This window comes from Elephantulus edwardii, unplaced genomic scaffold, assembly GCF_000299155.1.
Source record: "Elephantulus edwardii isolate Elephantulus edwardi_28Jun2011 unplaced genomic scaffold, EleEdw1.0 scaffold00219, whole genome shotgun sequence".
Classification (NCBI taxonomy): domain Eukaryota; kingdom Metazoa; phylum Chordata; class Mammalia; order Macroscelidea; family Macroscelididae; genus Elephantulus; species Elephantulus edwardii.
The window spans coordinates 536385-563419 of record NW_006399969.1 but is presented as its reverse complement, the minus strand read 5'-3'; the positions used below and the strand labels follow the sequence as shown (position 1 = coordinate 563419).

The 27035-nt window shown below is 40.3% G+C and overlaps 1 protein-coding gene across 1 annotated transcript in view; it reads right to left on the bottom strand.

Moving 5' to 3' along the window:
* LOC102862219 (adenylosuccinate synthetase isozyme 2-like) overlaps positions 1-9482 on the bottom strand; it is a 32412-nt gene extending 22930 nt beyond the window's left edge. The window contains exons 1-6 of the mRNA XM_006898064.1: positions 9386-9482; positions 7610-7678; positions 6248-6298; positions 2883-2949; positions 1824-1931; positions 848-929 (exon numbers count right to left, since the gene is read on the bottom strand). Coding sequence (XP_006898126.1) covers positions 848-929; positions 1824-1864 — 123 coding nt within the window. The 5' untranslated portion in view covers positions 1865-1931; positions 2883-2949; positions 6248-6298; positions 7610-7678; positions 9386-9482. The remainder of the gene's footprint in view (positions 1-847; positions 930-1823; positions 1932-2882; positions 2950-6247; positions 6299-7609; positions 7679-9385) is intronic.
* Positions 9483-27035: the final 17553 nt, after the last annotated feature.

Genomic DNA, 27035 nt, shown 5'->3' with positions numbered 1-27035 from the left:
ACCCTCTATGAGGTGGATTGATTCAGTGACTGGGTAATCGGGATGGGTATGTCAGAGGCAATGAGACTGGCACAGGATAGAGCAGGGTTTAGGGCTTTCGTACATAGGGTCGCTATGAGTCACAAACGACTTGACGGCACATAACAACAACAACAACAACCTAATACAGTAACCAGATGGGCAGAAAGCAGCTTGATACTCACCAAAGACCAGGGGGAAACAGAAGTGTGGACAGAATACAAGACAAATTCATGTGCCACTAATGCCTAGTAGTTGTCTCTTAGGCGCCTAATCTCTGACCCATACCATATTTGTCCCTAATTCCCTTTGTTGTTGTGTACCAGAGTCAGAATCGACCCACAGCTGACCCTCCAGCAGGTTTTTAGAGGCAGTTAATTACATGGGAGGAGACTGCCCATCCTTCTACCACAGGGCACCGGGTGGATTCGAACCACGTGCTTTCTGGATTGCAGCCTCGCTTCTGGCCACTAGGCTGATTCTTACATATAGTACCTACCATATATTAGCTATGTTTTTTTAATATTACAAACCAAAGCAAGCTGTCATCAAGATGAATTCTGACTCAGCCGTCCTACAGGACAGAGCAGAATTGCCCACAGGATCGCTGAGGCTATAAAGTTTTAAACATGCGTTTCATCTTAGCCAAGTGCTTTAACTCGGTTGCCAAGGCTCCTGGTTTTAAGACTTTAATAACTAAAGGCAGATACCAAATATTCTTCATCCCTGCGATTTTTTATCCTAACACAAAGACTGAATGATGATGATCTAGATGCCAATTTGGTAAACAAACGTGAAAAAGAACATGAAAAATGTCAGAAATCATCACCTTGAGTTTTTGCAGTTCACCTTCAATGTCTATCTCCAAAGTAGGGTATATAGATTTGTACTGATTAGCCAGAACTTTGAATCTGAAAAACAAAAAGAACTAAGACATTAAATTCTGCTTAAAGTTACCCCTCTGGAAAACACTGGATTCAAATGACTTCTGTAGATGAAAAAAGAATAAAAATGTAATTAATTAAATGAGGTACTTAAATAAATGACATACCCCAGCAAATGGTGACTGAAATCTGATTGTTAGTCTAAAGAATCAAATCTGAATTAATTGTATATTGTCTGACAAAGGGAGGAGGCAGTCCACATGGAACATGACACTTGTCCCTTCTCTCTACTATTTTCAGTGGCAGCTCCTGTCAGTGCAGACAGACAGCTGGCTAAAGATGGACACATCAGGTCATTACAGGTTGGCTACCACCTGTTAGTGTAATCCCATCCCGATTCTATGTATGGCTTTCTGATAATTACTGGACTTCCTATGAATTCCTCTCCTGGCCCATCCCACCTCAAGTTAACATGGCAGTTCTATCACTCAACGTAACAACTCAACCAGGACAACTCTCTAGTACCGTAAGCTAACTATCAGTGAGCAGGCATACATTAACGAAGTCTCTGGAACCAAAAGGCTAAGGATCAAGATCCTAGAAGGTGTGATTCCACCCACTACTGTGCCATGCCCTCTGGAAATACCTCTCATTTTCTGCAAACCTTTCTAAACTCCAATCTCCACATGTCTAGTTTGGTTTTCTTGGGGTACTGATTTTATATCACCATCTCTGATTTTTTACGAAGTGAGTCTGAAATAAGGATCAATTAGATGTCACAAAAATCGCTTTAATAATTCTAATGAAATAAAAAAGCCAGCACATTATTTAACTAGAATACTGACTTCCCCAACTGTGCACCAGTTTTCCTACAGTTATCAAAGTCCATTCCTTTTTCCCAATTTCAAGTTAGTTAATTACCTCTCCGAGAAGCCATCAAAATCGGAAACGAGATCACACATCCGGAGCCCACTCCGAGCAGCTTTGGAAGAATACACGGGGCCAATGCCTTTTTTGGTGGTACCCAAACTTCAAAACAAACCAAAATAATAAGCAATAGGTCAGACAAGAGAGATTCCATTTTTTTTTTTTTTTCGTTTTTGGAGGTTTTTTATTGTACTTAGCTTTGACAGATACTGACAAACACGGAGGACACTAATATAAACTGACAGTAAACAGTCTTTGCCCAAAGTCAGTGAAGTTCTGAGAAAACACATAAGAAAGTGAAAAGATGAACTCAGTTTTACATTTTTTTCTAACACAACAGTTTTTGGAGGTTTGTACTTCTCTTCGTGCTTTCAGTTTAGTAAAAGTTAAAAAAGGACATTAAGTTTGTAAATACTGATACCAAATTGTATAAAACTGACTAGAACTATCTGGGCAGAAGTTAATCATTTTACAAAACACTGTAATTTAAGATCATCAGATGTAACTTAAATTGTTCTGTTTTTGGAACTTTTAAGTACCCCTGGCATTTTAACCTAGGAAAATTAGCATGCATCAAATAGGAAAACTGGTATTCTAAATAAGTTTTATTTCTTTGACATTGTTTTTACTGACAGTGTATATAATGAGAAAAAAAATTGTTTTTCTTTCTGCCAAAATTTAGGAATTGATAAAATTTAAGTCACAGAAAACCTATTCAACTTACCCACAAAATAGAGCAAGTTAAAACAGAGAGAAAGACAAATAGAATCCAAGATACCGGAGAGATTCCATTCTTACAGGCAAATTATCACACAGAATGAAGTTACATTTGATTAATTTCTAGTTAGGCTTTATTTAAAAAAAACCAAACAAAAAACAAAAAAAAAAACCCTAACAACAATAATAAAAAAACCTCAACACAACCACATTCATTTTCTCTGAAGCCTGAAAAGGATATTACAGTATTTCTTTTCCTCTCTTAAATCTATCACCTAGATGTTAAAACTACAGGTCTGGGTGTGATTTACACTGTACCAAAAAAAAGCACCATACTTTTTCCCTGCTTGCTCTTGTCTCTGTTGTTCCTGGATCCCATCAGCTGCTTGATGAAAATCAAATACTAAAGGGAAGAAAGAAAACTCAAATTGGTTCCTGAAACAAAGTAATTGATACAGGACAGCCAAAACACTATATTTTAAATCACTGAAGTTAGAAATCCTTTCACTATCCTTCATTATGACAAATTAAATGAATACATCTTTTCAAGTGATGATAATAATAGGGAGGTAAAGAATAGTTAGTACTCAGAGGGGATGGATAACATCCGGAAGTCTAGGATTTTTGTTCATACTTTCTTTTCCTTCAGTAACCTTAACCTATCATCACCACTCACTAAAACCACTTTTCTACTCTTGTTCCTGTTGTCAGATGTCACTGAGTCCACTAAGACTCATAGCGACCCCTCAACAACAAACCTTTCTCTGTCCTGCAACCGCCTCATGATCTCTGTCATGCTCAAGTCCATCATGGAAGTCACTGTGTCAGTTTACTCTTGGACCTCTTTTATCCATTTAATTTAATGTAGTTAAAGTCATTTTCCCCAAATCACAAATATTATGTTACCACTCCCTGCCTTCAAAACTCAATGACCTTCCATGGCTTAAAAGATAAAAATATGTCCAAAACCTCTTTAACAGACCTCAGAATCACCTGCCCTTTGACCTAACATCCCTCTCTGCCTCTGGACACAGTAGTCCTTAGCTGTAAGATATACATTGTGCCTTCTGCCTGGAACAGAAGTCTCCTGGCTATCCTCAGTGCATGCACACTTGTTCACTTAAATACTCCTACCATGGCTCCCAGAGTACTAGTACTAGGTTAGTGGAGTTCACTAGTTGATTTCAGATACTTAAAACAACTACAAGTCCTCAAATATTTACTGACTGAATAAACAGCTTATATACTGGAACACATGAGGTTGCCCTGAATCAAAACAAGCAGGAAGGCAATTTAACTGGCTGGCTGGTTATGAATGAACAGATGTAGAAATCTAGTAACTAACAACAGCTTTTTGTTTGTTTTTAACAGGTTCATGAAGGGACTTAATATGGCCTGGTGGTTAAGGAGTTGCTCTGTCAACCCAAAGGGAAGCAGTTTAAATCCACAAGCTGCTGAGAAAGATGAGCAATCTCCTCCCCAGCGGAGAACTCAATGGCACAGCAACAACAGTAACAACAATGTATACACCAGAACACTTAACTGTGTTCATGTGGTATCAACAGAACAAGTGGAGACTATATAGTTTAACTCATCAATAAACCTAAAATATTCAAATAACACAACCTTAATTGCAGAAAATTAATAACACATGAAACATCTACTAATGAAATTCAAAGACAGCCATCAGTATAGATTAGACCTTAATATCAAGAAAAAAAATATCCTCACAAGTGGACCAATAAGCAACATCACAAAAATCTGAGAAAAGACTGAAGTTGTCAAGGATTTAATTTTCTTTTGACTCAAAAACAACCCTGGAAAAACAGTCAAGAATTCAAATTGCTTTGCAATGAGTAAATTGGCAGCAAAGAATCCATTTAAGCACTAAAGAGCAAGGACATTAATTTAAAGACTAAGGCACACCTGACCTGATGATGTTCAACAGACTGACACCTTGTCCAATCCTCACAATTTCTAACAGATAAATTTATTAATCATTGCTTTGTATGATCAATTAGTATCCCCGGTGGCTTTATTAAAAAGGAATTTTACATGCCTTGCATTAGTTAGTTATTAGTTAGAGAAGCTAATTTTTTCATTGGGTGATAGAACACTATTCTATCATCAATATTTGTCTGTCACAGAACTTACTAGGGGAGCAGCAATTCTTTAAAAAGGCATATTGTACACCAAAAAATATCTGTTAGAATGTCCAAAGCAGTGCTATTTACAATATAATAACCCAATTCTGTGAAAATTTCATCCATTTTCCATCAATGTTAGAACCAAGAAAGTACTGTACATTCCTATAATATCCAACTATAGAGCACATTTTATCGGGTAAAAGATAGGAAAAGTGTCTAACACATGCTTTAAAAAAGTTCAAAACAGACAATCTTCAAAATATCATAATCATAATAATTACTTTCACAAGTATCATCATCTGTGGTGTGTTTTTCCCCCCAAGAAGAGTCTTTGTCTGATGCTGCTTTAATTATCTCTTTCATTTTCCAGAACCTAAATATTGGAAACTTAAAATGTCAGACTGGGAGTCGGTTGAAAGGTTAGTGTGTATATTCAATAGTTAATGTTTTAAAAATTAGCTGCTTTACATGATAAACAAAAGCAAGAGGATTTATAAACTCCTTCCTCAGAAAAACCAAAACCAAAGTCTTTCATCCTTCACCAAGTTGAATTTATTATTTGAGACTGCCAAGCTTTGTCCTTACGCATCTATGCTATTAGTTACCCTGAAAATACAGATGTTAGTTTTCCTTTTAAAAAAAAAGATAGGGATAGTTCACATCAAAATTATTGTTTTAACTCAGTAGAGCTGAACTAGAAGTTACTGTTTCCAGGCTGTGGCTGCTACTAGATTTCCACTTGGCTGGATACACTGTAAGGACTGTCAACGCTGCCTGGTAAATAGAGGTCACTGATAAAAACTAGAGCAGATGGTGACTCAAGAGACAAACTCATTTAAATAGAACAGAAGTGTTCAGGTCAATCATACAGAAATTTCCACGTGGCTTAAAGCACTTACTTCTTTGACGATTGCAGCCTCTTAATCATGTCACTGCTACTCAATCCTATCAACTCACACAAAAGTCTATCTGAATCATTCAAAAAGTAATATTGTAATTAGGCAAAGAGTCATTCCTAAGATTTTTCAAGTGGATTATCCACTTTTACATATGCATTATTAAACACAAATAAATGCCATTTGTATTTTTATGGCTTACTTTTTAATAGGCTTATGTCTCATAAAAAGGGCTTATATTAATTTGATTAGCTCTTGCTTCAGAACTAGACAAGCTGAGCCTCTCACTGCTCATTCAGACAGACAGCTTCCACTCACTGAAGCCCTGAAGGACAGACAGAAGAAACTGCCTTCCTGAATGTCCTGGTATGAGATCTTCCAGAAGGTCACCAGGCGCTTTCCCCCAAGAGCTGCTGGTGCCTTTGAACTGCCAACCTCTAGCTTAGCAGCTAGCTGAGTGCTTAATCACTGCACCACCAAAAGAGCAAAAATAAACAAAAACATTAATATGGCTTTATATATCTGGATCCTAATTATTAAAATTCATCCAACTTAGCTTTCATTAAAATGGAAAAACAAAACTGGTCAGTAAGAGCTTACACTGGACAAATTCCTGATAAAATCTACAGCTGTAAGTAAATGCAGAATGTCCCCTTACCAATATGAGCTCTGTCTGATATGATAAGTCTCTTTTCCCAGCCTTCTAGACCTAGAGGGAAAGGGAGAAAATATACTTAAGTGAACATTTTATACAAAGATTTTTCAACCTTAATTTCTTTATCAACACAACATCTATATATGCTTTTCCCTAAAGGAATTGCTTTAGTATCTTTTCTTCCGCAAAGGAAATAAACAGTTTCTCTCAATTGTCCTTCATATAGAGTCATAAAAACTCTGAAGCTTTTTATTCCAAAAAGCTCTCAACTGCAGACCAGTAAAATGCATATAAAATAGTTTTAGAAGATAGAAAAGGTAAAGACAGGAATGCTTTCTTTTGCTGGTAGGAGACAAAGAAAGGTAGCTCAGCAAACAGGGTTAATGAATAGCATGCTTTCCAAAAGAAACTTTCTCCACAAAGTAGTGTATTACCTACTGCAGGCATCACATGAACTGTAATTATTTATTTATGAATTTGCTTTGTCATAGAATGGCAAATGCCTTACAGCAGAACGCATGCGTTTTCAAAACATGGGGTCTGTCATCAAACAAGTAGTCAAAAAACTATTGCATGAACAAGATACATGAATTCAAAGACAGGATAGGGAAAAATAGTTGAAGGAAATGATAGAGAACAGAGTACAGCGTGGGATTATGGGATTGGTCCAGATGATCAACTAAAAATTAAAGGACCAAGAAACCCAGCCAAAACTGCAGGATGCATATGAGATTTTATAACACCAGAATTAGCTCTAAGGAATCCTTGAGGGAACAGGTGGCTCATTTTAAACCTCGACATTTTTGCATTATGACAGAGTTATTTAAACCTGAACTAGGTAAAGGCAGAGTACTAATGACTTTCCTTCACTGTATATTATTTATAATATTTTCAAATTCCCCCCCATACTCTAGATACCTTAGATTGCTAAATTGAATGTAACGACACCTCCAAAATGCTAAAAAGATAGAGATAAAAGGAGCAGTGTCCCTAAGTGGGACCAGGTCCTGGCTTCCAGGGAGAGGTCAGGGAAGAATGCCAACCTGAGCACAAGTGACAGAAGTTTACTACTTTTGGATACAGACATCTAAGTCTTTTAGGTATGGCAAATCAAATAAGTCTGCAGATAACCATTAGGTTAAAAATTAGTGACCTGATACACAACAGCTCCAAACCTTACCCAGAAATTGGCTTTTAATATACTGTTTGGAAAGACCAAACTAATAGAAATGAAAATATTTCTCCTGCAACAATCTGTAATCTTAAAATACCACTAAAACAAAATGTTAAATCTGTCAGACATGAGTTCCTAAATTTCACAAAAAAATACTGAGGTCTAGGCAAAATAGTTTCCTCCTTTCATACCTTTTCCTTTTTTAACATTTTTCTCGGCTTCCTCAAACAATCCAGGTAGATGAATCACCACTCCATTTCCTAAAGACAAACAAACCAATCTCAGCTAGACACATCTACAAGCACACACTGTGATATTATAATACAGACACCTGCTTGCTTTCTGTTGTGTGCCACTGGACCCATGTGACAGAGCAGAACTCCGCTCAGAGTTTCCAGGGCATAATGTTCACAAGGAATAATCTGTCACCATGTTCCTCCCAAAGAGCAGCGAGGTGGGCTCAACCTCTAACCTGGTAGTTAGCAGCTGAGCCTTTAGTCATTATGCCACAGAGTGCTTGATAATATAAACATAAAATACTAAGAGACACTAATAATGCTTTTTTTTAAACCATTGTAAATGTTTATATATTTTCCCTTCCATATTTAAATAAACATGATTTCTTCTGACATGTACTTAGTTTTAAGTAAGCATAATGAAGAGTTAGTCTTCATTTTTTATTATTACAGCCATTATAAAATGTGTTTCTGGAAAACACTTTAGTATTGTTACAGTATCCTCTCATAAAACAGAAGGTATGCTTGGGAGTTGAGTACTTTAGTTGTACTAATAATGCTTTTAGTAAGAATAAAGTAGATGGGATACTAGATACTCTGATTTATCAGGGAGAGAGCCCAGAAATAACTCTTAAGTTTTAAACAGTGAAACAATGTAAGCACATATTACACACAATAGAATAGAAAACTAAACATACATGTAACATAACTTTAAGTGTCTTTGAAATAGTTAACTTTAAAGGATTGTGTTAAGTATCTTCAGGCAAATCAAACAAAAGGACAGCAGACTCTAGTTCGAAGTCTTCCAAATTGGAGAATCACACTCAATTTAACCAGAACTAAACCCACCGCTGCTGAGTCAGCTCTCTTGCAGGATTCCAGGGCCCTCAATCTCTGAAGCAACAGCCTGCCTCATCTTCTTCTTGCTCTGGGAGCATGAGATGCAAACCATTCACCTTCCGACAAGCAGATTGATGCTTAAGGCACTGCATCACCCAGACCCCTTGACACTCAATTCTTCATTCCACATTGCCATCAAGTTGGAACTGACTCAGATAACCATCCTTGAAGCTTCTGAGACTGAAAATTACACGCTCCTCTTCCTCCCACAGAACTACTGGTGGATTTGAACCATAAAGCCAATTAGCATTAATAAAAAATTAAAATTCAAGAAAATATTATATTGTATACCATGTAGTAAGAGTTCAGAATCAATCAGTGAAATATAGATCTACCCTATATTTACTGTGGCTCGTGAGCAAAAGTGGTTGAAAACCTGATCTGATGACCTAATACTTCTTCATGGAGTTAGCACTACCAAAAAAATCAGAAATTAATATAAAATAATTGTGCAAAAATTTAATGCCACTTGTTTTTGTGTACTGTAGAGTCAGAACTGACCCATAACTGACCATAGGTGGGTTTTCAGAGGCAGTTAATCTCACAGCAGGAGACTGCCCATCCATCTCCTGCAGAGCAGCTGGTGGCCTCAAACCAAGTGCCTTCAGGATTGCAGCACAGCTCCTTGACACTAGGCCACCAGATCTCCCTAATGCCTCTAAAGATCTAAATGATCTAAAGAAGAGTCAAAATTATGTATACTTCAGGAGTAAACTTATAAGGGATCAATGAACCATCTGGTGAGAAATGAAGTCCATTTTGACAGCCAAAAATTGCACATTATTAACTGGAGGAGAAGGGACCCCGATGCAATTAACTTTGAGTACTTACCAATGAATGCGGTAATGTTTGGATTAATTATGCCACTGGGTAAAAGATGAAAATCATATTCTACAGAATCAACAACAACTGTATGGCCAGCATTATTTCCTCCCTGAAACACAAGAAAAGGGAAAACTAAGCTTGACAATAAATGACAGAGAATATATCTCCTTCTAAAGTGAATAAATAATTTACTTTCTGCTAAAATGTCAGTATCACTTCAGAAACCCAAGTATTTGTCATGTATATACCGGCTCCTCAGAGGCTTCAGAACAGTGTGTCCAGCCTTCCACTGCCACTACAGTACAGTGAGTCTGGAGTATATGAAAATTGGAGAATTCTGGTTTCAAGGGGACACTTCTCTTCTTAAAAGACACAAAATGTGAAAAAATAAAAAGGCTTTATTTGGCATTAAGTAAGGCATGCAGCAATCTTATTATTTATAAGTTAATCATGTGAAAACTATCTCTAGGACAGAGTCATCCATACAATTACCCTAACTTAATGCATTCACTTAATTCCCATTTTCCTAAGGCTGTGTCAAGCAAGTTTGCAATCTTTAAATTCCTACATGAACTTAATAAAAGAATACATGATACTGCCTCTCCTAAATAGTGTTTCTCTTGGAACTCTAAATGTGTCAATCACTCCCTGAGCTCAGTCAGTGGTGAGTTCCTAGAGCCTGCTCCTCTCTGGCTAAACTAATGCATTTAGAACAAGGAAGCTTTAAAAAAATTAAAAAAAAAAAACAAAACACGGAAGCTTTAAAGCTGAGTCATACTATTAAGTTATGGTGACACTTCTGCTTTATGAAGTTAATGCCTTGTAAACAAGCAAAGAAAAAAGTTCAAATGTGAAAAGTCAAATCATAAAAAGTACAGAGAGGTTAAGGATTAAGAGGTAATTTATACATATGCATATTTAATTTTTTATTCCCTATACATAAATGATAAAGAATGTCTATCTGTGTTTCATTGACTCTGCAAAGGCATCTGACTGTGGATCACAACAAATTGTGGCTAACTTTGAGGTGACTGGGAATCCCAGAACACTTGATGGTGCTTATGCAAACCTATACTTGGACCAGGAGGCAGTAATAAGAACAGAGCAAGGAAACACTGCATGGTTCAAAATCAGGAAAGGAGTGCCTCAGGGAAAGTCTGCAGTAAGGTGGGATGCAGGATCCACACGCAAAAATCAGTACCAGAAAAGTATCAGAAGCCAGAAATCAGGAAAACACTAGCATTTAAAGAAACAATACAAAGAAGAAAAAAATTACTTGGGAATAGGCCCAACTAGAGATGCAAAAGTATACAAAGGAAACTACAAAATATTAATTGAAGAAGCTAAGAAACCCGCACAAGTGTAAAAGCATGTCTTGCTCACGGACGGGAAGAGTGAATATTTTGAAAATTTTAGCACTGACCAAAGTGAACTATAGATATTATGTAATTATAATTTAGATTCCATCAACATTCTTCAAGGAGATGCGGTATGGAACCCCCAAACACAAACTATTAACTTCAGATAGAAGAATGAGACCTTGGATAAGCAAAGCACTCTCACCCCAATTACAAAGCTCTAATTATAAAGCCATGAAGGGTGCTCCAGTGGCTGAGTGAGTAAGGAACTGTGCTGCAAAGTAGAGTTCAACTCCACCAGCTGCTTCACCAGAGAAAGGTGAACTGTCTCCTGTGTGATTTATAGCCTCTAAGTACCTACTGGAACTAAGTACCGACCAGAGGAATATCTATCTGTGCTTCACTGATTATGCAAAGGTGTTTGACTATGTGGATCTGAGAAGAATGGGAATCCCAGAACACTTGATCGTGCTGATGCGAAACCTCTACCTGAACCAAGAGGCAGTCGTCAGAACAGAGCAGGGTAACACTGCATGGTTCAAAATTGGGAAGGGTGTACGCCTGGGATGCATCCTGTCTCCATACCTTTTCAAAATGTATGCAGAGCAGATTATCCGAGAGGCTGGGCTCTATGAGGAGAACTGTGGCATCAGGATTGGTGGAAGATCTATTAACAATCTGCGTTATGCAGATGACACAACCCTGCTTGCTGAAACTGAGGAGGACCTCATGCACTTGCTGCGAAGGGTCAAGGACTGCAGCCTTCAGTATGGACTAAGGCTCAATGTCAAGAAGACAAAGATTCTCGCCACTGGACCGACTGGCAGCATCAGCATGGATGGTGAAGAGATTGAGATTGTTCACAGCTTTAGTCTGCTTGGCTCCACAATCAATACTCTTGGCACCAGCAGCCAGGAAATTAAAAGACATATTGCAATGGAAAAGTCTGCTGTTAGGGACCTCTCTAAAGTACTGAAGAGCAATGGTGTCTCTCTGGAGACTAAAGTGTGTTTGATACAGGCCATGGTCTTTGTAATCACTTGTTATGCATCAGAGAGTTGGACAATAACTAGGGAGGATAGAAGGAGAATTGATGCCTTTGAGCTTTGGTGTTGGAGAAGAGTATTGAGGGTACCATGGACTGCCAAGAAAACAAACAGATTCATCCTGAAGAGGGTTAAAAAGGGCTACTCCTTGGACGCAAGGATTCTGAGGCTTCATCTGACATATTTTGGTCATGTTGTAAGGAGAGACCAGTCCTTGAAGAAGGACATCATGCTTGGGAGGGTGGAGGGCAGGTGCAGAAGGGGAAGGCCCTCTATGAGGTGGATTGATTCGATGACTGAGGTAATCGGAATGGGTGTATTGGAGACTGTGATTGGCACAGGACAGAGCAGAGTTTAGGGCTGTTAAACATAGGGTAGCTATGAGTCTCAAGCAACTCGACAGCACATAACAACAACAACAACAACAACAAGAAGTACCCACTGGAGGGTCAGCAGTAAATATTTTTTTTTTTTTAACAGGGACAGTCAAGGGAATGTTGGGGACAAAGTCACAAAACACTGTTACATACACTGGCATCTAAGAGCTGCCAAATTCTCATTTTTAGAATGTTAAAAACTGAGACTCTACTTCTTGTACAGTCCAAGAAAGGTCATCCTGGATCTAACCCCTTTAACGACAGGGGTCAAGTCTCATCATAGGAAACAGCTTAAGACTAACGCAGGTCTGTACAGCACTCACACACTTTAGTGTTAACAATGGGAGTGAGTCTCAGATTGCAAAAGGGTATGTGTAGTCCTTGCCTTCAAGAACACAATGGGCTGGAGACACACGGGGCAGCCAGATGCAGGAAGGAGCAACAAAACTTTTGTGTAAAGACCTGGACACACCCACAGGGTGGCTCAGAAGTATCTGTTTCTCAAGGAAGAAGTAGGAAAGAGCAGGAAGGCTTCTGGAAAGATGAAAGTTGTGTAGACAGTTTATCTTTATACCTCTCAGCAACACATAAAAATGCAAAACTCAGTTTTACACCCAAGATTGTGGGACTGAAAGTTCACACTCTGGAGCCTTGGGAGTCCAGCAAATGACGGTGTGACTGTGGAGCCCAGAGAGCTACTTCTAAGGTCACAGCGTGATGAGTGAGGGAAAGGGCAGGTGGGGGAGCAGACCTCTTGACCAGTGAGGACTGCCTCTGTCTCTCAGTGACTTTCCTCTTCATCTCCAGCAGTAAATATTTTAACTCAGCAGCTCAATGCTCTTCCAACAAAAGCATACAGTTGTGGAAGTCAAAGAAGCTTGGTTCTGTCCCAATAGTGGAGACATGTAAACCAATGGAACAGAGTCAGGAATGCAGAAATTATTTCATCCACATATGGGCAGCTAATCTTTGATGTAGATCCAAAAAACATGAAATGGAGAAAGATAAACTCTTTAACAAATGCTGTTGGCAAAACTGAAGAAATGAAACAAGATCTACACTTTACACCATATACAAGAAGGTAATTCTGTTTAGATCAAAGATTTAAATGTAAAACCAAAAACAAAAGATCAAGAGTAGAGGGTAAACTAATGAATGGCACATTCTGAAACTTAAATTCTTATATGGATCAAAAGACTTCTCTAAAATCTACAGTGGAGGGGTATTGGGAGGGAACATTTGGCAACAAAATATCTGATAAAGGACTAAGCTCTAAAATTTGTAGAAAATCCCATCATCTAAATAACAAACCTGGAAGCAGGAGCAGCATCCACTTCCGAAATGGCTTGCCTCTAGAAACTCTATGTACGAACAGTGCTCAAGCCGTTCGTTCATAGGGTCACTATGAGTCGACGACATCAAACAACAACAACAACAACAACAAATAACAGACAGTCCAATTAAAAAATATATGCTATAAAAATGCTATCATTCATTAGATATCATTGATATCCGTAGATATTCATCGGATACTGCACCCCAGCAAAAGTAACAAAGTTTAATAAGATGGAAAGCAATACCTGCTAGCACAGAAGATGAGACTGTGGAATAGCAGAGCTTCTGTACAAATCTTATGATGCTCCCTTAAGAATTTAGAAGTAGAAATACCATTTAATCCAGTAATCACATTAATACTATATCTTGCCCCAAAATAAGAGCTAGGACATGAATAGATATGTATGTGCACTCATGTTCATTGAAGCATTATTTACAATATCACAGAAACAACTTAAACACTCTCAGCAGAGGACTGGATAAACAAGCAATGTTACGTCCTGCTGTGCAAAGCTAAAGCATAAGGGAAGCAGCATGTGCTGTTGGTAAACCTAGAGGACACTGTGCTGAGCAAAATAAACCAGACACAAAAGGAAAAATACTGTATGAGTCTCCTACTATGAAAAAGCTGAAGAAAAGTGTACAAACAGAATGAAATCTATATTGAAGTTTACCAGTGATGGGTGAAGAAGGGAAGTTTTTTTAAAAGGGTGAAAGAATTTTTCTTTTACTTTTCAAAGAGAAGAGTGTGCTGGAGGGGCAGGGAGAAAAGTGCAACAATGAACGAATGGAAATCCAAAGTCCTGTAAATTTTCATTTATAATAATAAAAAAATTTTTTTAAAGATTTATATGCCTCTCATGGGACCAAGTAATCGTATACCCATATACAAAGGAATATAACGCAGCTGTTAAAAGGACTGAAGAGGACTGTGGACTTCATAAGATTTGTTAAGTGAAAAAAGCAAGCTGACAAAGCGTGCAGTTTGCTATCATTTATATATGCTGTTGTTATGTGTCATCAAATTAACGATTCAGCAACCCTATGCACAACAGCTCTGAACTCTGCTCTATCCTGAGCGAATCACACTCTGACACAGCTCCCCTCATTACCCCAGTTATTTCGTGACTCCATCTCATCAGAGGTCTTGCTCTCCGTTTTCTACCTGTCCCACCCTTCCAAGCACTAGTCTCTCCTGGTAAACATGCCAAAAGTATGTCAGACAGTCTCAAAATCTGTGCCTCCAAGGAGCAGGTTAGCTTCACCTTCTCCAGGATAGACCTGTTAGCTCTCTTGGCAGTCCATGATATGTTCAATACTCTTCTCCAGCACCACAACTCAAAGGCATCAATTCTTCTGTTATCGTTGGTCCAGCTCTCAGAAGCATGGCAAGTAATTGTGAAGACCATGGCCTGGATCAGGCACACCAGGTCTCTACTCTTCAGCTCTCTGGAGAGGTCCCTGGCCTTATATAAGAAACACAAACACAGGCTATACACCTGGATTTCACCTGAGGGACCACAGGATTCAGCTCGATTACATCTGTGGAAAGAATCACTGAAGAAGCACAAATCAGCTGTGAAAATCAGGCCAGGTGCTGATTGCGGAACAGACCACCAACTACTCATATGTAAGTTCAAGCTGAAGTTGAAGAACATGAAAACAAATCCACAGGAACCAAATTTGACCTTAAGTCTGTCCTACTCGAATTTCAAAACCATCTCAGAAACAGGTTTGAGGCCTTGAACAACAACGAGCAAAGACCAAATGAAATGTGGGAAGATATCAAGAATATTGTCCATGAAGAATGCAAAAGATCAATGCAAAAGAAGAGGAAGAAAAAAGACCAGGATGGTTGTCAGATGAGGCTCTGAATATTGCATTAGAGTGCCAAGAAGCCAAAGCTGAAGGAAGAAATCAAGAAATTAAAGAGCTGAACACACAATTTCAAAGGGCAGCTCGGATGACAAAGCAAGGTATTATAATGAAATGTGCAAAGAGCTGGAGTCAGAAAATCAAAAGGGCCAAACTCGCTCAGCATGTCTTAAGCTGAAGGAATTGAAAAACAAATTCAAGCCAAAAGTGGCAATACTTAAGGATGCTTTGAGCAAAATGTTAAATGATCCAAGAAGCATTAAAAGAAGAGGAAGAATATAGAGTCACTACACCAGAAGGAACTGGCTGACACAGAAGAATTTCATAAAACAACGTATGAGCAAGAGCCGGTGGTGATGAAAGAGAAAATTCAAACTGCTCTGAAAGAATGGGCAAAAAACAATGCTCCAAGTTGACGGCATACCAATTGACATATTTCAATAAACAAATGCTGCCCTGGGTGTGCTCACCAAGTTGTGCCAAAAAATCTGAAGGACAACCACCTGGCCAACTGACTGAAAAAGATTGATATTTGTTCCCATTCTGAAGAAAGGTGACCCGACAGAGTTCGGAAATTATCAAACAATATCATTAATATAACATGCAAGCAAGATTCTGCTGAAAATTATCTAAAAACGACTGGAGCAGCACGTCAACAAACTGCCAGGTGTGCAAGCTGGGTTTAGAAGAGGTCTTAGTATTAGGGATATTACAGCTAATGTTAAATGGATGTTGGCAGAAAGCGGAGAACACCAGAGGAATGTCTGTCTGTACTTCATTGACTATGCAAAGGCTTTTGACTGTGTGGATCACAACAAACTGTGGCTGATTCTGAGAAGAATGGGAATTCCAGAACATTTGATTGTGCTTATGCAAAATCTATACTTGAACCAAGAGGCAGTTATCAGAACAGAGGAAGGACACACACTGCATAATTAAAAATCGGGAAGGGTATCCACCAGAGATGTATTCTGTCTCCACACCTTTTCAATCTGTATACAGAACAGATCATCCAGGATACTGAGCTGTACGAGGAAGAATGTGGTATCAGGATTGGAGGAAGATTCATCAACAACCTGCATTACACAGATGATACAATCCTGCTTGCTGAAACTGAGGAGGACCTGAAGCATTTGCTCCAGAGGGTCAAAGACTGCAGCCTTCAATATGGATTGAACCTCAACATCAAGAAAACAAAGATTCTCACCACTGGGCCAACTAGCAACGTCATTATGGACTGGGCAAAGAGACTGAGATAGTTAACAGTTTTCGTTGGCTTGGCTCTACAATCAACACTCTTGGTACCAGCAGTCAAGAAATCAAGAGGCAAATTGCACTGGGAAAGTCAGCTGTCAGAGACCTCTCCAGAGTACTGAAGAGCAACTGGCGTCAAGCTGGAGACCAAGGTGTGCTTGATACAGGCCATAGTCTACACACTTGTGTGCTCTGCCTCAAAGAACTGGACAGTGACTAAGGATGACAGAAAGAGAATTGATGCCTTTCAGCTATAGTGCTGGAGAAAAGGGTTGAATATACCATGGACTGCTAGAACAGTTTTTACCTGGAGAGGGTGAAACCAGGCTGCTCCTTGGAGGCAAGGATTCTAAAGCTTCATCTGACATACTTTGGGCATGTTGCAAGGACAGACCAGTTCTTGGAGAGGAACATCATGTTTGGGAGGATGGAGGAACAGAGCAAAAGAGGAAGACCCTCGATGAGATGGACTGATTCAGTGATTGGGGTAATGGGTAGATGTGTCAGAGACAGTAAGACCGGAACAGGATAGAGCAGGGTGTAGGGCCCTTGTACACAGGTTCCCTGTAAGTCACAAGCAACTAGACAGCACTTAACAACAATGTGTCTTTTGATTACCTGATGCTGCATTCCTCCTCTTAAAGCCCAGCCTCCTGAATGCTCTCTTCTGCATATAGATTGAAAAGGTATAGAGACAGATCTTATTCCAGATCACATGTAAATTCTTTCACTTGATAGAGGCCTGCTTAGCTTTACAGCACTTTTTCTTGGTTTTACCCATAAGCTAGTGACAAGCTACTCAACTGTTCAACTGATTCTGTTTTACCTTTCATCCTTCCGATGTGTTCTCAGTCTTACTCATTTCAGAATTAATTTTCTGAATTTCTAGTGGCGGTTTCTATACATTTCTAAACTGTCAAGTTGTTATTTTGTTCTTGCATCATTTCCTGAATTTTTCAAGGCACTGTCTGTTTTTGTCTCAATTTTACAAGTGGTTTCCAAGGGCTCACTGAAAGTCCTAAATATTTCTCTTTTTTAATTCCTCATCTGACAGTTTCTTCAAAGAGTGGATATGATTATTTTGATCACTACCTTATGCTGTGTCTTTTTCACTCAATATTGTTTCCTAAAAAACATTTTGAAGATGTATCCACACCCATCTTATTCCTATCCCAGCCATGGCCACTGTAATACAGAGTTCCCACCTGCATCCATCAGGCAGAGTTCCTCCCGGATCAAAGTGCATTTCCCACCAGAACTGTTCCCACCAGGCCTTGGAAGCTATAGGACCTCCTTAGATGCACACTTCACCTCACACCTCCACCTCCACCCCCTCATGTCAAGGTGGCAGGACCCAAAGTGCCAAGTTGTACCCAGTCTCCTGTTCCATATTTTAATTGGATTATTTTCTCACTTGGTGCTCAGAGTTCCAGAGTGAGTACCGGTGTTTAATTTGGTTTTTCAGGGATGTGGTGGAGAGCATCCAGGACGCCATCCTGACAGGACACAATTTGTAATTGTTAAGAGAATTAAAAAAGAGAACTGGTGGTTCAATCTTCCAGCTAATACACAGGATCAAGGTAGGGTGAGGGGCTGTCTGCTCTGATTAGGAGGAGGGTCACCACAAGCTGGAATCAACTCAACAACAGGGGGTTTGGTTTGTGATTCTGGGAATAAGAAAGCTGGAGAATAACAATGCTTTGTACCTCAATTAGTCCAACATGGAAAATATTCTTTAATGATTCTGTTACCTTAATGCATTGTGTTCTTTTTAATTTTTTTTTTAAATTTTTATTGGGAAAAACATATTGGGGGTACAAGGAGGTGAGGGTTGGGGGCAGAAGGGTGAGCACGGGCCAGGATGCAGTTGCAGAGCTGCACAGTTTGGTCAGTGGGGGGAGCAGGTGAAGGAAATGATGAGGGTCCAGTGGGGACCAGATGCTACAGAGGAATGACAAGCATTTTCCAATAGTAATTAAGCCAACTGTCTTACTGATTTGGGAATTAGATGCCGACTCTCTGGCTTCTTCATGCTGAACAGGGGCGTAGATGTAAAGGGGGGAAGGGAGGACGCTTTATCACCTTACTGGTGCTCTTGGGTTAAAGCTGCTTGCCTTCTTGCTCTGTTAGAAGATATTTTCCTGTCATTTGCTCCCCTCTGGACTGCACAGTGTTTTCCCAGGTGGGTCCAGTGGGGATGGCTGGTTGAACCCAGAGGCTCCATCCTCCTTTGCTTCCTTAGCTGTCAGTTGTATTTCCTTTTTGTCACTGGCACTGGGTTCAGGGTCAATTCTGGAGTAAAACTCAGAGTTAAGGTTACCTATAGGAAAGGGAGCAAACCTAGAGAGAACAAACTTGTGAGTTACAAATAGAAGGGCTTTGAGGGTGTTGCTTTTAGGTTTACTGGGGGGGAAGATGTCAGAAGGTGGCCTAGGTAACATTCTCTGGATACTCTAGGCATTCTTTTTTTTTCATTCTCCTTCCCCACCCGGGGTCAGATGGCACAATCTGGGGACTGAGGAGCTCACCCTGAGGGCCACGACGGCTCGCCCCGAGCCGGGGGCCGAGGGCAGCTCGCCCCGAGCCGGGGGCTGAGGGCAGCCCATCCCAAGCAGGGCAACAGCCCCGAGGAGCTGGCTGGTATACTTCCCCTCCAATTGCCCCTACCCCAATCTGGTCCCCTCGCCTGGCTGAAGACTCTGTGGTCAGGGACAGTGTTTCCAATTCCAGCACTGCCACTTTTACCCCCCCATAAGTGGTCATACTATATTTTGAAGTAGGTGTCACTGCCCTCCCCCTTTATATATGATAAAGGGAACCTGAGAATTGTGAACAGACTCCCCGCAGGTCTAACCATCTTTTGGCAGAAGCATTCAACAGAACAAAATATGTGGTGCATTTAGGATGTTGGTCCTCTTGTGCATGCTGCCACTGTTAAGGTCATCAGACTAACAGTGACTTTCAACAATCCATTGCATAGGTAATCATCCTCTTTGGCCTGTCTAATGCATAGGTAATCATCCTCTTTGGCCTTTCCAATGCATAGGTAATCGTCTTCTTTGGCTTGTCCAAGGAAACCCAAACCTGCAGATGGCAGGCATGCATCCCATCCCCCACCTCCTATGCAGACGGCCAGCGGGGGTGTGAGCCCCTGCCCGCCAGCGCGGGAGGCCTGCAGGAGGCACAGCCCCCCACCCAGCGTGGGCGGCCATTGGGGGCGCGCCTCCCCACCCCGCCACATGGGCGCTCGGCCAGCGGGCGCCAGCTTTCCCCACAGCCGCCATCCTGGCTCTGAGAATTCTCTCCAGACCAAGACCACCTTGTGGCAGTGTGGTGGTTTCACTGTACCAGTCTTGAGGAGGTCTGGTGCCCAGCATACATCCTGGGTGAGGGAATCCATTCATTCAGGCTGTGGGAGCCTCATGGAGCTGCAGCGGCTGTTTGGCATGGTGCGGGCTCTGCAGGGGGGGTTGGGAGCCACGAGACTCACCCATTTCTCCTTGGGAATCCTTGAATTCCTGTTGTTGAGCCTCGATGTTCACTGAGGGCCAGTCATCAACTGTTTAAGTATTCAATTATCAATAAGCCGAAGTCTGTGGAAGGCCATAATGGCCCTGCTTTAAGTGGTTCGCTGCTCCTGCAGCTCACCATGCTGTCTCTGCCTCCGCCGCCATCTTGGATCTCAATGCATTGTTTTCTAAAGCACTTTTTGTTTTCATATCAATTCTGAAATACTCATTTTATAACTTTCCCCTTAAAATACTAAACAAACAACTGCAATCCCAGAGGTACAAGGTTCAAATCCACCAGATGCTCTGCTGGAGAAGGGGGGGGCAATCTCCTCCTGTACCAGTCAGATCCAATTTGACGGTACACGCACACAAAATAATAAATTTTTAAAAAAGTTAAAACCAAATAAAAATCATAGTTTATTCCTAATATTTACTTACAGAAAAGCACAAAAAACCAACAATGCATATGAGACTGCTGAAAAACAATTTAAAAATAAGCACAGCCCAGAACTGGTGCTTCACCATTTCTTATTTCCCTATAGGACATGAACCCCAGACCAGCTTTTGGTTTTGAATGTTTGTCCTCTTTTTTTCTCCCTTACTTTGCAAATCATTATAATCATTTCTCTGTTGATTATGACTGATCCAGAGAAGGAAACTTGATGTGAATCTTGGTTTTGAGTAGATACGAAGGCAGGGGTGTAAGAAGCTGTTACCCCAGAGAGCATTTGAAGAGAAGTGTAGCTGTTCCAGGAGAGCTCAGGAGCAGCCTAAAGTTCAGGCCAGCCAGGGCCTTGGCAGCTCTGCTCTTCTTTCATACACATTTCCCCATCATGGCAAAGAATCCAAATGATTCACTCAACTCTTTGTAATGCAGTATGGGTACATCTTACTTTCTGAGTTCATATACTGTCCTAGTGACAAATATGAAACAAATTCACTGATAAATTTATATATCATTTATGCTGTCAAAAACGATGCTCTTGCCACAGGACCCAGGCCGTTGTTTTCTTATTTAGCAGCTATTTTCAGTTTTACCATATTCCCCCACCTCCCAATTTGATTTCTAATCTTAAGGAGATCAGAAGACAAGAGTTCTGCCTTTTCTCTCTATGGCTTCTTTGAGCCCAAACCTGCCAAGTTCAACTCTGGAATAAGTTTGCATCAGGAAATGTGCTTCTGATAAAGAAGGTCCAGGTGAGAGACATGCACACTCCAATGACAACAATAAAAAGCAACAACTAATGTCTAGTTGAATACACCTCATAGCGACCCTATGGAAAACAGATCTGAACCCTGTTCTATTGTCCCATCTTCGTACCACCTGATAAACTTGAGCCCACTATTGTAGTTACCACATCAATTCATTTGGTTGAGGGTCTTCCTCTCTTTCACTGACCCTCCACTTTTCCAAGCATGATGTGATTCTCTAAAGAATAGTCTCACCTTACAACCTGCCCAAAGTGAAACGAAGCTTTATCATCTTTGCCTCCAAGGAGCACTCTGGCTTGACTTTCTCCATCTATTTGCTCTTCTCCAACACCACAATTCAAAGGCATCAATAATTCTAGCATTCTTATTTTTTTTTACTAATTCTAGCATTCTTATTCATTGTCCAGCTCTCAGATGCATAGCTAGTGACTGGAAGGACCATGGCCTAAATCAGATGTACCTTAATCCTCAAACTGACATCACTGTTCCTCAAAAATTTGGACTTTCTCTGTCTAATACTTCTCCTTACTGCAGGTTTCAAGGGTATTGAAATGTGGATCCAAGTAAGATGAAATTGTTGACAACGTCAATCTTGATTCTTCATTGATCATAATATTGCCTGGTTTAGTGGTAAGAATTTTTGTTTTCTTGACATTGAGATGCTACTAATATTGACTGTATTCTTTGATCTTCTGCAGCAAGTGCTTTAAAATCTTCTGAATGGTACATAAAGAGGAAACTGCCAGAAGTTCAAGCAGGATTTAGACGAGGTCGTGTTACCAGAGGTATCATTGCTGATGTCAGATGGATCCTGGCTGAAAGTAAAGGTTATCGTAAAGTAAAAGAATGTTTGTTTATGCTGTATCGACTATGCAAAGGCATTTGTGTGGATCATAACAAGTTATGGCTAACACTGAAAAGAATGGGGATCCCAGAGCATTTAATTGTGCTCATGCAAAACCAATACCTAGACCAAGAGGCTATTGTGCAGAGAACACTGCATGGTTTAAAATCAAGAATCGAGTGAGGCAGGGTTTTATCCTCTTTCCATACCTATTCCATCTGTGTACAGAGCAAATTATTTGAGAAGCTGGACTCTATGAAGAGGAATGTGGCATCAGGATCAGAGGGAGACTCACCAATAACCTTCAGTATACAGATGACACAACCTTGCTTGCTGAAAATGAAGACTTGAAGCACTTGAACCAATAGGAAAGAATGAAATGATGTTTACCCATTACTACGTGACAGTAACTCCTGATGTTTAACGTGCTGTTAGGCCTACCCTGTCCCAAAAGTATTGCCTTAAATGTGATCTTCCCCTCCTCCCCTGATGCTGACTCTCTGAGCATGTAGAACTGGCCCCTCCTGACAGCATGCTCCAGGCTCAATGTATGAGACAAGGTTTCACCATCCTTGCCTCTAAGGAGAACTCTGGTTGCACTCTCTCCAAGTGAAGACACTGTTCTTTTGGCAGTCCATAGGATATTCAATACTTTTCTCCAACAACACAACCCCAAAGCACCAATTATTTCTCTGTTTTCTTATTCATTGTCTAACTTTCACATGCATAGAAAGCAGACGAAAAGAAACTGTTCTTCTGGCAGTCCATAGGATATTCAATACTCTTCTCTAACAACACAACTCAAAAGCACCAATTCTTTCTCTGTCTTCTTATTCATTGTCTAACTTCCACATGCATAGAAAGCAGCTGAAAAGATCATGGCTTGGGTCAGCCACATCTTAGTCTTGAAATAACACACTGCTCTCTAATACTTAGAGAGGTCCTTGATAGCAGACTTTCCCAATGCAGCATGTCTTTTATTTATTGACTGCTACTATCATGGGTGTCAAATGTGGTGCTCTGGTGTCCTTGTAGTTAAGAGGCTGTGCTGCCAACCCTCAGGTACACAATTCAAACCCACCAGTTGTACTGGGTGGGGGGGGAGACAGGCAATCTCCTCGTGCAAAGTAAAGCCTCTCAAAACATGCTGGAAGATCAGCTATGAGTTGGTTCTGATGTGAGTACACACACCATGACAGACTGATACAGCGTCTATAACAACAGGTTCAAGGATGTTGGAGATGTGGCACAGAACTAGGGTTAAGGATTCAAGTTATTGTTCATAGGTTCACTATGGATTGGAGCCGGCTCGATAACTCATAACACGTTTTGCTGTAACTGAGATGAAGGCCGTGAAAGGCACCTTGGTAGTGTAACAGTTGAAACACTGGCATCTCTTCAGCAGGGGCTTACAATTCTATGCTGATCATACACAGAGGCAGTTTTCAGCAGCAGGGGCTTACAATTCTATGCTGATCATACACAGAGGCAGTTTTTAGGCCGCTAACTCAAGCCTCCTCTCTAACAGTATGTGTGCAAGCCTAGCCCTCTCTACTCTGAAAACATAAGCACTATACTGTGATGGCAGAGCTGAAAGTGAACATCAGTCAAGAAGTTAGCACCATCATCATGGGTCACAGCAAAGCAGTGTGTGTCAATCATGTCCTGTGTGACTCCAGCACCAGAAAGACTTGACAGTTCTTGTGCCAGAGTCTTCGAGCTTTCCAGGAACCCAACAATCTTTTGACTCAATGTTAATTTATCTATTGTGTATTCCTCTCAAGGCTATAACACCTGTGTCTCCCATTTCAGAGAAAATAATTCACTATTCACCATAATAAAAGCACTTGTCATGAAAAGCAATAATGGAATCATAAATAAGGATGCTCTTTTACAAAAATATCCATATGCCTTCAATTAGCATGATTCTGAAGCACAGCAGGTTAAATCGCTACTGGTAAGTTGATCAAAGAGAACTACTCAGCAGTAACCAGATAGGAACAGAAAGTATATACGGGGTATCTAAATGTCTTTTTAGTAAACCGCATTCAAGTGTCTTGGCTGGAGTCTCTTAAAGATTTGAAAGATACTCTTGTTTCTCTTCAGATCAAATAAATCTTTCGCCTTTTACTAAAAAAAAAAAAAAAAAAAGATTTGAAAGAGACTCACTTTACCTTACAATATAATGGCTACTTTCCAATCTATATATTCACAAATGTCATGGACTGAATATGTCCCTCCTCAAACATACATATATGTAACAATATAATGTGGAAACCATGTAATGACCTCTATGACCTGAATCACCACATAGCTGAGAGAGGATTAAGAGTGGCGTGCAGTATCCCTTAACCCTAACCCAACCGGGATCCAAAATAAGGGATGTGTCTCAAGGGTGTGGTTTTTAACATGTTTCATTTTCACAAGAGATAAAGAAGCAGCTAGCCAAGGGGAGGGAAGAATCCCTTAGCACAGAAAAGGAACTGCCAGGGTATGTCTCTCTGGACTTGGGTTCTGTTCCCGCACTAAGAAGCTTCTCAAGATAGAGAAAGGCCAAGACCTGTATGTCTCCAAGGAGTGACGGGCCCACGGATATGGAAGGATATGGAAGAGCTGTCCTCCGGAAAACGCTTTTCCCTAGCGCTGGCACCCTGAACTGGAAAAAGTCAATTTATATCCCACCTGTGGCACCTGTTACAGAAGCACTGCATAACTAAGACATCACAGAGGATGACAATTTTCAGGTGCTGTACTGTGGTATTAAGGGTTTACTGTTCAAAATAGCTTTCCGAGCTACGTGGATGGGAGGGCATACATGAAGAGAGTGTGCTGGTCTGTCCACCAGTGGACTGGCTAGTCTCACCACTAAACTGAGCAGATTTCAGCAGCAGAATCTGAGAATATGAGACTTGAATATTCAGCTCTTTCAGCTGAGAAATGCAAAGCATTTTTCTGGGTTCTCTTTCTCCAGTTCTTTGCATATTTCATAAGACTTTGCTTTGTCTTCTCAAAAGTGCCCTTTGAAAACTTTTGTCCATCTTTCTTCAACATTTCTTCTCTGTGTTTTGGTTTCTTCACACTCTTGTCTGAGTTTGAGTCTCTTCTGACATACATTCTGACATACTTTCTAGTCTTTGTAATGACCTTTTGTAGTACATCATGATACAATCTGCCTGGCCTTCGGTCAGTAGCATTCAACACATCAAAAATATACTTGAGATGCCTCTTAAATTCAATTGTGACAGACACAAGGTCAAATTTTGGTTCTTGTGGACTTGTTGATTTGGGTTTTTCTCCATTGTGATTTGGTTAAAATTCATAAGCATATTATTGCTGAGGGTCCCCCCCCAATCATTCATGTACATTCTATTCTACATCATCACTTCCAACACACACAATGTCTGATTGTCCATTCACTCCCCATCATCCATCCCAACCAGTGTTCCATGCCTATCACTTTTCTACTCCCCACCTCCACTGCCCAGTAACCATACTAGTATGGTAACCACACTCCACGTAAACCATTCTCTAGCCGTTTAACAGTGGTCTTACACAGTATTTGCCCGTTTATTTCACTCACCAGATGGAGGGTCACAAAGAGAACTGGCTAAAGCAAGCTTGAGAGTTGAGAACTCTAAAAGAGCATTTGCCCTTTACTGTTATGTAAATCTGTCCTCAAGTGACTGACCCAATTCCTACTTTCAACAAATTTATCACAAACACTTTTACTTACCCCAAGTATAGCTTTTTTCAATATAAAATTTTTATTTTATACTGGTTTACTTACAAAGTTCATGTACATTATTTTCCACACCAGATCTTTCCCATTTTCTTAACCAAACCCTCCCTCCCATCATCAAGTTGCACAACCGACTACCCCTATCCTCACCTTTCTGCTCCCACTCTCCCTTCCTTATATCCTCACACATTTTACTAGCTATTTATTTCTACAATAATGGTCTTAGTATAGCTTTAAATCACTGACAAGGCATTCAGCCTTTCCTTTCACTAATATAAAGCTAAACTAAATGAGAACTTCACATACTTGCTACACTACTTACAAATTCAACTTACAGACCATGTAAAGAGTATAGGCAGCATGGGGATGTCTACTCTGACTTGGATTAACTTCCCTCTAAAAAAGGGCCTGTCTCCAATAAACTCACAGCAACCTTGCAACAGGAGCAGAAGGCCCATCTTTCTCTTGGAGTTGCTGACAGATTCAAATCACTGAAGCCTCTGCTCAGCAGTGAGACTCACTAAAGGGCGCACCACCAGAGTGACCTTCTTCATACAGTCATTGGGAATTCAGCAGTCCACGTGTTTCACATTTATATGCCAGGAAAATATCATTACATCGTCAGCTCACTAGTACAGACCAAAGGTGAACCAGAAAATAGAAACACGTAAGTCCATTTATAAGTCAGTAATTTTACCCGAATAGAATCTTGCTAATGAAAAGCTCTGAAAAATCACTAGAAAAACACAAAGAACGGCCATATAAGACAGTTAACAAAGGAAGAAAGAGCATCTAACAAGTGTGCTCAAGAGCCTCTCCATTATTGCCAGCTGATAGTTAAAGGCCAGACTTGGCTCCTTCGCCACCACTTCTCCAGGTTTTCCAAGAGCATCAGATCAGACTGGACTATGACCTCAATATCATTTCCACAATGACACATATCTTCTTCAACCCAGGCTAGCCACAACCTTTTTTCAGAAGATGTTGAAAATAACACTATGAACTCAATTATTTACAACTTCTACAGTTACACGGGATGACAAAGCAAAATATTACAATGAAATGTGCAAGGAGTTGGAGTCAGAAAATCAAAAGGGCCGAACT